This window comes from Simochromis diagramma, unplaced genomic scaffold (genome assembly GCF_900408965.1).
Source record: "Simochromis diagramma unplaced genomic scaffold, fSimDia1.1 OVJJ01000669.1, whole genome shotgun sequence".
Lineage (NCBI taxonomy): Eukaryota > Metazoa > Chordata > Actinopteri > Cichliformes > Cichlidae > Simochromis > Simochromis diagramma.
In genome coordinates, this window is record NW_024387458.1 from 2,577,139 (window position 1) to 2,589,432 (window position 12,294).

Below are 12,294 nucleotides of genomic sequence, written 5' to 3' on the forward strand. Positions count from 1 at the left end.
ACCGTTATACGCTTTGAGAGTGAGCTGACCCAACTTAATTTAGCATTACATAAAGTTTTCCTTTAATACAGCTCCAGAATAAAGGCTTCATTCTTTATATTCATTACATGCTACTAACTTTGTTTGTATTGCTGACCGGAAAGGCAAGAGACCTGGCACAAAGTCTTCAACAACTAATAAGCAATTATTAAATATTAACTATAAATTTACCTTTTAGGTACTTGTGGTTGTGATGGCTAATATAACAGGTTACCCTCAGCAGTCTGGTTTACATAATAAGAGCGTGAGAAAGAAGCCAGACATTCAAGTTGAGCTAAAATGTGTCTACAATTTGTATATAAAATTCAATAGCTGTACAGTTAGAGCAAGAATGTGCAGTGTTCACACCAAGAGAATTTATCACTTCATACTAACAGACTCAGACCATTTTTTTTCCCAATCTGTTTTATTTGGCATTAAATCTCCAAATCTATCATTCTTTGCATTCAAGGAAAACAGAAGAAATAAAAGTGTGCAATATCTTTAAAATTAAGTGAGCATGTTCCCATGCTAACATTTCTTTATTATCTTTGATTTACTGGCTTTCCGCCTGATGCTTCATACTCTGTGTGCGAGTGATTGTCATGGCTTCCAATCACTCTGCATGTGATGAAAGTTTAAAATAAAGATTGTGAAAATGCTGGGAAATACCTCATCTGTATTAGGTCCTTCATTTATTCATTAACTTGTTCCCTAATTGCACGTGGCACAATTAAGTAATAGAAATTTAACAACTGTAATTATTTACAATATTTACATCGTATGAAGGCACATTTAATAACAACGTATCCAATAATGTGGAATGAATAATTAGTGGCAGCCAACTCTAGAAACATTTCTGCTCTCTATCTCCTTTTAAACTCCACAGCTGCCCTCCACACATCAGCGCTCTGTCCCAGCCTGATCTCCTCTGGTAAAGACTCGAGCTCCGGCAGGGGTGGAAGGTCTTTCACCTCCAGATGGATCTCTAAGGTGGACCTGATGCTGCACACAGCAGGGAGGGAGGACATGAAGAAAACAACTGTTAGCACTGCATCCATTGTTGTCATCCTTAAGCATTCCCATTCACTTCCCACCCAGCTGCTGCTGCTGCTGCAATAGAAATGACCTGTGGCTGAGGGGACACAACTTAAGCTGCTTTCCTCTGACAGATGGCTGCCTGGAGGGGTCACGCTGTTGTCCCTGGAAGTCAAAAGGCTCCAAATCCCAGGGGGGGAGACCGCCACACTTTACTCTCATTAAAGCTGTCTACAATCAATGGATTCCTTTAGACTGGGGTGGTAATCTTACGCTAACAAAAGGCACACTTTTGAAAAAAAGAAAGTCCAAAAATAGCTGTTGGGTAATCTCAGCTGTAAAAACATCAATAACGCTGTTGTTTTTGTGTTGTTTTACCATTTGGTGTGTTACCTCATACAACAACTAATCTCACAAATGGTGCATTTGTGATGTGTACGCTCTTACTCCCAGTGTGGCTGGTAAGCCTGGTCAGGCACAGCGCTGCTCGTCTTCAGCAGAAGAATTTCATGCAGCTCCAAAGAGAAGGTGTCGACGTCTGTGACAGCGAGGAAGGCCTTCAGGTCTTTCTTCTGCTCTTCCGAAAGCTTCTCCTGGAACTCAGACGGCAGTTTCTGAAACGGATCCTGCAACACGATCATGAATTAGATGTAGCCGTCTGCTTGATTTCAGGTATCAAGAGAGTTTTTAAAGAGAAAATAATTCTCTGTTTTTATTGGGGTGAGATTCTGGGCGCCTGCCGTGTCAGACGGCACACTTTCCACAGATTACAGCCACGAAAAATTCACTCTCCATGGTGTGGTTTGGGTCAGTCCCTGGCAGCCAGCAGGGGTCACGAGTAACAGTACTGACTCGAAAACAAATTGTGTGGTCACCATGGGTGGAGTTTTGTGGCTCTTTAATGAGCGCTGGTGAAGCCGCACACTGCATAACGAGCACACCGAGAACATTCCTTGAATTTTAAGATTTTCTTCACACTTACTTGCTTCCTGTTGAGCATCAGCTCTGATTTCCAGCAAGTCAGAAGCTGCCAGGTGAATATGCTGTGCTCCAGTTTGCTTTGGCCAAGACCCTGAATAGAAACAGAAGTTTTAAAAGACCTTTGAAATGTTGTTTTCACCTCTCAGTCACAGCTCAAGTATACTTCAGATTTACAGAACAGATTTATGTCAAAATTCAAACAATAATTGAAGTTTTCAAAGACAGAAACATAAAAACATTCTTTGCATAGCGGACAAAGCTGCAGATCTGCAACATTATACCTTGGCTACGGTGCTTGAAATCTGCGGGCCCATCTGCAGTGAATCAGTGAGGTAGGACAAAAGCTGACCCTGGGGCTCTCCGCCTGTTTTCCCGAGGAATCGGAGGCCGATCTCCATCACAAACACAGCATCGCAAACATCCGTGTAAGAGCGCAGCACCGTTTTCAGGGCACTGCTCACCGAACCCTTCAGCGGTTCCTGCAAGACAGACGCTGTCAGTGGGCCCGAGGAGCGGAACGTCAGGGGAGGAATTTAACTTGAACAAAGTGGCCTCACAGGAACTAGTGAGAACATTCCTCAGCTGGCATTTGTCAGTTCCAGATAACAACAGCAGTGTGTAAAATGGTTTTACCTGAGGAATCTTGTTTTTGACTTCAGTTAGAACCATGGAGAAATCCTGCAGGTGTCGGTTCAGGTACCTCGAGGTGTCCTGATTTAGACCAAAGAGGACAAAAGGTCAGTAGAGAGTTTGGCTTTACCTGACATCCACGTGCATTTTAGATTATTACCGCTTTGATAAGTGGTTTTCCAGCCAGGAAGCGGCGTGCCAGTTGGGTCTGGATGATTGGCAGGTCATAGCTGCTGTCAGTCTCGCCCCCTTTCTTCAAGGTGTACTGGCAATGGGCTAAAACCAGGGGCAGCAGCTCTCTCTCTGGGTGGCACAGTGTCAGCTGGGTTTCTGATATCCTCTCCAAAGGAACGCTGTACTCACTGAGGAAAAAACAGGAGAAGATTTTAACAGTTAGAGAGGCCAGAGGGGGTCTAACAGGATGTTACATCAGTTACTGGAGGACAAAATGTAGTTTTTTATCATTCTGAAGCATGAAGTACACAGCAACACATGCATCACTTTGCAAGTTATTTTCCTGCTAATGTCCAAAATCTAGCAGCAATTCACAAGAATTTTGTTCATTTATTTTTATTGATTGTATATAGTTATCTGGAATCTTGTTAGATTTCTAATTCATCTCAGTGCGATCCCTACAAAAGACTATTTGCCAATTATGCTGTAATTTAACAGTTATTTAATTAAGGAAGCTGAGAAGAAAACGGCACTTTGATTTAGTCTTGTGGCCCACGAGCCTCTGCAGCTGATGTTGGACTGACCTGTCCTCGGTGCCGCTCATTCGCCTGGCCTTTCTCACCAGGCTGTTGTGAGTCTCCGACAGGAAGTCGACCAGAGTTTGGAGAACGGACCCCGGGCCGTGTCGGCTCGGAGTCAGAAACTCCCCAGAGCTCTCGGCTGTCACCTCCCTCTCACACAAGTTCACATCCACACCCAAGTCTGCTGCTGTATACACACAGAAGTCAGAAGAATGAAACAACACACAGCGGCTCGGCTGAATGAAAACATCTTTCTTTCTTTAAGTCGAATTTATTTTTGACACGTAGCTCTGACATCTTCCCAAAACAACTGAATCTTTCTGCCAAGAAACACAGTGTTCCCTCATCATCTGTGCATTTTGTTGTTTCATTTGAAAGGAGTCACACATGTGCACATTAACCAGAATCATATGAAGACTGAAGACTTCACATTCTTCCCAATAAGCAGTGCCACCAGTACTCCCTGGAGCTGGATGTTCTTTGGCCCCACCAGCCTGCGTAAACTGTAAGTCTCCTAATACTGGACTGTTTGTCCTTCACGGCTGTCAGAATGAGCCCAGGTGATGATTTTGGAAAACCAATCACCCAGACAGAAATCTCCTTCTCGTTCATGAGTCACTTTAGTAACTGATGCCCCGAAAATATTAAGTAACTCTTGCAATACGAACTCTAAACCCAAACCATGTTGACATCAAATAACACAACTGTACCTGAGGTTTTCATTTTCCAAAATAAAAGTCAAAATGTAATGTTTCCACCGTTTAACTAAATATTATGAAACCAAACACTGAAGACTTCCCACTGTTTATATTAAACACTGTGCTGGAACTGAAAACTGCTCTGACACTCAATAAACACCCCAACAATCACTTCACTTCTTTTTAGTAATCATGTGACTGAGCTTTAAATATGTTTAAATATGTGCCAGTGTGTGATTATTTTTCTATTATGAAGCACATCTGGACCTAGTTACATCTTTATGTTTACTCTAAATGAGACTTTGCTTGATAAAGTGTTATTTTTTATATATAAAATTGGTGGATATGCATTCAGTTTATAATATAAAATAAAATAAACGACACTGATAATCATCAGATGGAGATTCGTTGCTTGGGTTTAAAGCAGACATGCAGATGCTTACAGTTGTTTGCCACCTCTGCTCTGAGGGAGTTCCACACTGTGATGAATCTGCCCACTCTCTCACTCAGCATCTTCTTCTGGTACCCTAGTGAGGATGACACAAGAATTCAGTTTGTGTCTGTGAGTGTGTTTGTGTCTGTGTTATGTTGCTGCTGGTGTTGATCAGTCACAGATGAAAGGCCGATGTACCTGCTGGTATCTGCTGTAACCTCTGCGCAATAGTCTGCGGTGTGGAGTGTGACGCCAGAGGAAACACCCTCAGCAGGTCAGACTGTAAAGCAGCCAGCTCAGGAAGGTGATGTAACTGCCGCACACAGTGAATCTGGGAAAAACACACAAAGCCAGCGTCAGCTTTTCTTCTGCAAGTTAATGGCTCCACTAACCTCAGAGAATTTTATTATACCCCGAGACAAGGAGGTTATACAGTCGACTCTTTTTTTTTAGCCAGGTGATAAATAATAAATAAATGGATATGCACGAAGCTTCTCTGGATATGGGGCTCGACCCAATAGGACACATTTAGAGACATCCTCCTGATGTTCCCAAAAAACATTACAGTATCCAGATATGCTTTTGGATTCAGAGACTTAATGGTGTGGGGGGATTTTCAGCCTTTGCAGAAGTATGCTCTTGCTGTTGCTGTCCTTAACGTTTTGGCATATGCTTTCTTTTCCCCTTTTGCCCCGCCTTAAGAGTTTTTTGGGTTTTTTTTACTCCCCATTGTCACTAACTGCTGCTCAAAGACAACTGTTGGGTTTCTCTCTGTAATGTTCTCAGGTCTTTACCTCAGATCTTTGCACAGAGATCAGTGCTATGATTCAACACCCTAACAGCAAACATGGGAAATACTGTGTAAAGCCTGTTAACGCAATGGGCATTAATATTCACGGCTTGCTTTCCTGTGTATGTTCTCAGTCATCCAGGCCATTGTGGTGTTAAACATTTGATCTGAAGATAACTGGACTTTTTTCAGGTTTCAGCTCTCATCTGAAAGTCCTCTCCACTGTTTGCATAGTGTAGCCTGAGTCTGAGGAAAGCCATAAATCGAAGAGACTGAAAGAGTACAAGGGCTTTACAGTTTAGAGTAACAGGAGGAGGCCTGACATTGTTTATTCAGTGTAGAACTAACCGCTGAATATGCAACGCCCTCAAAGCGTAGTCACATTGTTTTGACTCTTAGCTTGATGCTGACATGCTGACTCAATAATATAGCAAACTACTGTTTTGCTGTCTTATTAAAAGTGGTCTTGTTCCTCCGGTGCTGTTTGCTGTGGTCTTGTGCCCTCTCCCTCTGTGTTTGCGCACATCTTGTCTCTGTTTGTGTGTAGATCCCTGGAGGCATCACCCTCTCTGGTTCCACCTGCCTTGACATTCACTTCTCGCCAGATCATCAGCTAAACTACTGTGACAGACAAGCGTTCAGGATCACTTCTGATATTTTCTTCTTAGTTGAATTTTCTCTGACACTCCTCAGCAGATTTCAGTGAAATTTAGGGGAGAGTTGTGCCATCCTCACAGTACCTGATCTGTTAAGGTAAAATCTGTGAAATGTGGTGCACATCGGCCTGATGATGGCTGATACCTTCTTAAGAAACAAGCTGAGGAGAGGTAAAGCACTCTGTCCCTGTTTTTCTTCCACCAACTGAGAAAAACGCTCCACTGTGATGATCTCGGGTAGAGTCCAGAAGGACGAGCGGTGTGTCGGGCAGTTAGAGGGGGAGGACAGCATTTTCCCAGGATCCCCAAAGAGGAGATTCAGCAAAGGGCTTCCAGCAAGTCCATCATCAGCTCCAATTCTGTTCTGAGCTTCAGTCAGATTTTTCTGCAAATCCTGAAAACAGGCAGAAGAAACAAAACTTTATCAATCTGAAGCACAAAAGGTCTTTTCATGTCTTTGAAAAACATTGTGTTCCTTACCTGAAGCACTGGGCTGATGGCAGAATCACATATAAGCTTCTCCCACTGCTGCCGTCTCTGTCTGGAGGACAGATCGGGTCTTGCATTGTGGGAACCTTTGTTAACGTTCAGCACAGTTAAAACACGTTTATTCTACAGCGACATTACAAGCAGCATGTTAACAATCATGGTCAAGTCAGTATCACCTGCAGGGAATCGTGCCAGGATCAGGTGAACTGTAATCGCTGTGTTGTCCATGTTCTGATCCAGAGTCTGCCCCAAAACCTTCATGTCCTTTTCAAGATGTTGCCACAGGAATTTAAAGACATCATTCGGTGTGGGGTGGATCAATGTACCGACTTCCTACAAACACCCCCGCCAAAAAACAGGAGTATTATCACATGATGCAAGCCTTTAAAACCACAGATATGCAAAGCCACACTCAGGTAAATTCTCACTCTCTGATTTTTTATGGCACCCTGGAGCATGGAGAGGTGCGTGAGCAGCCGCAGGATGCAGGACTGAGCGTACGTCATCTGCCTTTCTGGGGCTTCAGAGCGCTGATGAGCTTCTCCTAAAATGTGTCCTGTCCGCGTCTGATCTCTGACATGTCACACAAACATGGAGGAAAGCAGATATTAGATATATAGAGAGATATTTGACAAATACTGTAACACGTTTGCTTAACTGAACAAAGAAATACCCCTGCACTGTGTGCTGTGTAAATCCAGACACTGGGACATGTCGTTCTCCACCGATTGGCTTCCCACAGTGACAGCTCGATGTAACCACTGGTCTTCCACACTATGGGACAGCACATGAATTTTGGTTAATTTTGTTTTTGCTTTGTTGAATCTGAAATATTTTACTTGTTAAATAATTTACTTTTAATTCAAGCATTAAGGAAAGAGTAATAGCTCATACCTCTCCCACAAAACACACATGCCCGTTGGCACACGCTAAAATGAGAAAAAAGAGAAAAAAAAGACAGATTTGAAAGAGTCAGTAACAAAAGTAACAAAGTTCAGAATGTGAATCACTCACTGTAGCTCTGTAGTTTCCTCTCGCCTGTCAACCACTGTCTGGCTTCATTTGTGTGATCATCCGGCATGGTCGGCAGGAAGGCGTTCTGCCGGGAAGAAGGAAACGGAGTTAATTTTATCCCCTTCCTCAGAATTTTATCATTTAGCTAAATTTATGAACACAAATGTATGACCTCACGAGACAATTTAAAAATCTGCAGTTACTTTTCCCTTAAAAAACAAAATTCTACATTCAACATAATGAAACTTAACTGAATCTTTTATTTCCTGGTTTTATAAAATTCAAATGTCATTCTCAGGTTATCCAGAAGCCATGAAACAACCATGTAAACTGACATTTATTCTTCCTTTGTATACAATATTCCAATGGTGGACGCTCACATTAAACATGGTTCAAGTTTCCACAATAAGGTCACTGTAAGTGCAGATAATCCCTGAGAGCTAAAGGCTCAGGATTCATGCTGCTCTGTTTTTTCTGCCTCTAGAGGAAGGCAGCGTGAATATTCCAGATAGAGTCAAGGCTTAGCATCAAATAAACAATGATTATTTTGAGCCTCGAGTCATGCAAAGCTACTCTAGCAGGGTGGGACAAAAAATAGTGTAAGTGACTGTAAGAAGTGTCTTACTGTGACGTTCTCAGGCTGGAAGGCTATCTGACGAAGAGGAACGAGCAGAGGACTTTCACTGAGGAGCACAGAGACCAGATGGACCAGCAGCTCCAGGAAGGTTTGCCTCTGAGCTGGCAGGTTCTGGCTTATATGGAGACGTGAATGTGGTCCGCCAATGTGACTGGAAAGAAGTGAAGTGCAGAAATTCCTGAATTCCCCTGATTTGATGTTTTTTCCAAGGAGCTCTTCCAGCCTTGCTGTGTCCTGTATATTCAGAGTGCAACACGTCAGAAAACTGTAGATGGACATTAAATATACAAGGTTGATTAAGTCAGACATTTACCTGTTTGGAGGGATGTATTTTGACATCAGGTGACTTGTAGCGACAGGTGACCTGTCTGAACAAGGCCAGGGCCAGGAGGCTGATCTGAGAGCCTTCAAGTTTCTGTAGAGAAAGACAAAACAAATATTACGTTAAACAAGTGAACAAGCTGAAGGTAGGAGCTTGTTTTAAATGTAGAATTTAAAAACACACGAAAAAAACAGTCAATAAATCATCCTAAATCTCTTTTGTTAAATGTTAAGTGCTAAAAATTTGAGTTAATATGAAATGTTTATGTTCCTTCAATGATTAACTGATTATTTCCTTTCAGACACTCTTTTAAATGACCTCGCTGACCCCTGGTGGTCATAGGGAGACATGACACATCTACAGACAGCTTTAAAGCTCTTTCCTCTTCTGAACTGTGCACACTGCCCCAAAAAAGAAGTCAACATAAGATCCTCATCCACCTCCTGGCATCTTCCTCACCTTTAGCTCTGTCACAAAGGTGTCAGAGGTGTTCTCCAGAAGAACTTGAGCTACAGCGTCTCTCATGGCTCGATAAGAAGCCCCGCAGCAAAGGAAACTATCCACGCTAGTCGGAATCATTCTCTGTAAGGAAAAAAAGATTTCAATGTTTGATTTTGAAATACTGTAACCTAGCCTATGATGGATGGGTGGATGGATGGATGGATGGATGGATGGAGCTCTGTCGTTTTAGATATTTTCTTACCTGAAGTCGAAGCACCTCTGCAGGGAAGATCCACCTTGAGGCCGGACTGTTCATCAGGGACAGGATGCGCTCGATGCCAGAGCGTCTGTGGAGGGCTCGCAGCAGGTAAACCTTGAGCCAATCATTACCGCTGTACTCACACACACCCCTCACCTGTCGCAGGTACTGATTAGCCTCCATTTCTCCACCTTTGAATGCAAGACGAAACACTCAATACCTGCCTGGGATAACTGACTTACAGCTGATCCGAGCTCACAGCACCACAGTATTGGATTTAACATTTCAGGCATGCACGCATGCATACATGTGACTCAAAGTGTAGCCCACCTTGAGCTGTGGCTCTCTCCAGCAGCTCTGCAGCGGTGCTCAAACAGATTCTGAGCCTGGCGGTGTTGAGCAGGAACTCTGCCGGGTCTTCCTGTCTGTCTGGAGTCTGTTTCCTGGCGATCCTGCTCAGGAAGCTGATATCGCTTTGTGTTCGCTGTTCTACGCTCTTCTCCACGTCTCTCGCTTTGAAGCACAACAGAGAATCCTGAGTGGCAAACAGACAGTTTAGGCTGAAAATTAGTGCAAAATGTGAATTTTGATTTCTGGGAAATGAAGGATTATGTACAAAAACTCAAAGTTGAATTCTCTCATCATGTGAAACAATTCACTTCTGTTAAATTACATGAAGTTAATATACAAATATAAACAACCCAGGTGAAAATTGCAAAGAGCACTAAAGGGGAAGGAGAGTCTGTCTGTTTTCACCTGGAAGCAGTTGACGAACAGCAGGTAGAGTTCAGTGCGGTCTTCTATATCTAGAAGATTTTCCTCCAGGTTCTTCAGGTAGGTGTGAATGTGAGACTTCACCTGGGCAAAGCTAACACATATACTCCAATGATCTCCACATACAGGATGTTCAATGAAATCCCTTCTTTGAGCCTTGGTTTTTCTTTCACACTCTAGTTTTCATGCCATGTTTCTACAGCGTCAGTTCTAATTTACCCTGACCTCACCTGTACTGCAGCAGCAGCTTCGGCAGCACAGATCGGACCACCGGACTGTTATCCACACACTCCAGGAAGGGAGTGAGCTCTCTGGTCTTGTACACGTCTCCTGCAGCACACAGAGGCACAACAGAGAATGCCTCACTGCCACAGCATCATCGGTTATCTGATTAATATCACTGAGTAATTTGCTCACTGACCGGTAGCGAACACAAGTAAAGAGAAGAGCAGCTCCACGACCCCTTCTTCTGGGTTCTGACCCTCCGACAGGCAGAACCTGGACACCACCTCCAGGAAGAAGGCGTTACAGCAGCGTCTGATGGCCGCCTGCTGTTCTAGTGATTTCCTGAGCCACACAAATTCATACAGTTAGCCATTAATCAGAAGAAAGCTTTCAAACACTGCAGGACAGCATCACTGAATTAAGACTGACTATGAGAGTGAACATGAAATTATGGCATCCAGGGTCAAACTACATAGCTCAAAGAACAGATGTTTAACCGAAGGATTATTTGTTTGTATATCTGGAGTATGTGGTTGTTGTTTAGTTTTCATCTTAGGACATTTGTGGCTGGATTCTGATTGGCTGTGGTCCAGGTGGGGCAAGCACAGCGGTGACAGGTGCTCCCAGTTAGAGAGTTATAAATGTAAAACCTCACTATGACCACCTTAAAATACCCCTCAGTGGTATTTTAAGGTGGTCCATTAAACTATTATTGCACAGACTGATCAGTACATGACCCACTGTCGATTCTACATTATTTTTCCCCACTCACTTGATGGTGGGAGAAACAGTGGGGTTGAAGTTGGATGGCAGTTCCTTCTTGCATTTAGGGCACCGACTGTGGGCCTGAATGCAGCGCTGGAGACACGGCAGACAGATAACGTGCTGACACGGCAGGACGGACGGCTCTTTGAACTCAGAGAGGCAAACCGGGCAAGAAATGCCAAACCTGCACAGAAACATGATCAGGTAAGATATTTATTATTTAATTTAAGATTCACACCATCAATGCAACAGAAATACTGCTGTGAGATTAGGCCTAAAATCAAGTCTTGAACTGAAGTCTGGAGCCTGACCTCAGGTCCCTGCTGATGCACTCCTCGTGGAAGGAATTGAGGATGCGGATCAGCTGCTGCAGTGTGTCCACGCTTTTTACATCAGGAGACTCTTGCATCAGCTGTTAGAAGATCAGAAGTGGAAACATGTTTTTTTTGAGTCATCAACAGTTAGTTTTTTGTTTCTTCCTATCCAGCACCCTCCTCTCTCACATCAACCCTCTGCATGTCCTCCTTCACCACATACATACATCTTCGTCTTCTTTGCTTCCCGGCTGGCAGCTCCATCTTCAACAATCTTTGTCAAATATATCCACTATCCCTCCTCTGCACATGTCCACAACGCCTCAGCCTTGCCTCTCTACCTTTGTCGACCCTCTGATGTACTCATGTCTAAGCTCAGCAACATCTGCCATATGTATGTATTAAATAATTAGTTGCAGTTTTGTCAGAGCGAGACATTTTTCCTGCATCAGGTGTTAAATTCCAGGTTACGTTCAACCTCTGCATTTCTCTGATCTTTTACTTTCTGTTACAGCTTTTAAACTGTTTAAAAGAAACTATTAAATCAAAAAAGCCAAAATGTCAAAATGAGAGAAGTGTTCATGCTGTTATCTGCTCAAATCTGTGAAATCCAGAGACACACAGAAGACGCAGAAACCATTTTTACATACGTTCAGGTGAAGGTTGCAGTGTTTGAGAGCCAGATCTTTCAATCTCGAGTCGTCCTGTTTAACTTTATAGGTGACATGCTGGATGAAAGATGCAACGACCAGCATGCCATGCCACAGTGACCTGAAATGGCAGATGAGAATAAAAATGGACCCAAGAAACACTGAAATGTTTTTCTTTTCCTTCTCTAGATCTTGTCACCTTGACTCACCTGATAGAGTCCAGGTGTTGTAGACTGGCAGGGCCACACAGGGCGCTGTATTTCTGACCGAATGCTCTATCCAAACACGGCTGCAGCAACTCCACCCTGCGCATAAAGGACTCACACTCGTCCAGGGAAGTCACGGTCAGAAGTTTGGTCTCCTCGACACAGATACCCAGAGCTAAAATGTCCTCCACCTGCCAGA

General features: G+C 43.4%; 1 protein-coding gene across 2 annotated transcripts in view; it reads right to left on the reverse strand.

The window, feature by feature from the left end:
• Window positions 1-308: 308 nt before the first annotated feature.
• The window catches only part of rnf213b (ring finger protein 213b), a 33,133-nt gene continuing 21,147 nt past the window's right edge, over window positions 309-12,294 (reverse strand). For both annotated transcript variants that reach the window (XM_040014441.1, XM_040014440.1), the window contains exons 38-65: window positions 12,099-12,286; window positions 11,890-12,010; window positions 11,237-11,337; window positions 10,933-11,109; window positions 10,357-10,502; window positions 10,166-10,265; window positions 9,918-10,029; window positions 9,492-9,696; window positions 9,165-9,352; window positions 8,921-9,043; window positions 8,453-8,554; window positions 8,128-8,373; window positions 7,503-7,587; window positions 7,383-7,417; window positions 7,162-7,262; window positions 6,917-7,061; window positions 6,665-6,821; window positions 6,480-6,574; window positions 6,145-6,393; window positions 4,752-4,884; window positions 4,564-4,647; window positions 3,426-3,609; window positions 2,828-3,029; window positions 2,671-2,748; window positions 2,319-2,516; window positions 2,039-2,128; window positions 1,504-1,682; window positions 309-1,023 (exon numbers count right to left, since the gene is read on the reverse strand). In XM_040014441.1, the coding sequence (XP_039870375.1) occupies window positions 885-1,023; window positions 1,504-1,682; window positions 2,039-2,128; window positions 2,319-2,516; window positions 2,671-2,748; window positions 2,828-3,029; window positions 3,426-3,609; window positions 4,564-4,647; window positions 4,752-4,884; window positions 6,145-6,393; window positions 6,480-6,574; window positions 6,665-6,821; window positions 6,917-7,061; window positions 7,162-7,262; window positions 7,383-7,417; window positions 7,503-7,587; window positions 8,128-8,373; window positions 8,453-8,554; window positions 8,921-9,043; window positions 9,165-9,352; window positions 9,492-9,696; window positions 9,918-10,029; window positions 10,166-10,265; window positions 10,357-10,502; window positions 10,933-11,109; window positions 11,237-11,337; window positions 11,890-12,010; window positions 12,099-12,286 (3,963 nt within the window). In that variant the 3' untranslated portion in view covers window positions 309-884. The remainder of the gene's footprint in view (window positions 1,024-1,503; window positions 1,683-2,038; window positions 2,129-2,318; window positions 2,517-2,670; window positions 2,749-2,827; window positions 3,030-3,425; window positions 3,610-4,563; window positions 4,648-4,751; window positions 4,885-6,144; window positions 6,394-6,479; window positions 6,575-6,664; window positions 6,822-6,916; window positions 7,062-7,161; window positions 7,263-7,382; window positions 7,418-7,502; window positions 7,588-8,127; window positions 8,374-8,452; window positions 8,555-8,920; window positions 9,044-9,164; window positions 9,353-9,491; window positions 9,697-9,917; window positions 10,030-10,165; window positions 10,266-10,356; window positions 10,503-10,932; window positions 11,110-11,236; window positions 11,338-11,889; window positions 12,011-12,098; window positions 12,287-12,294) is intronic.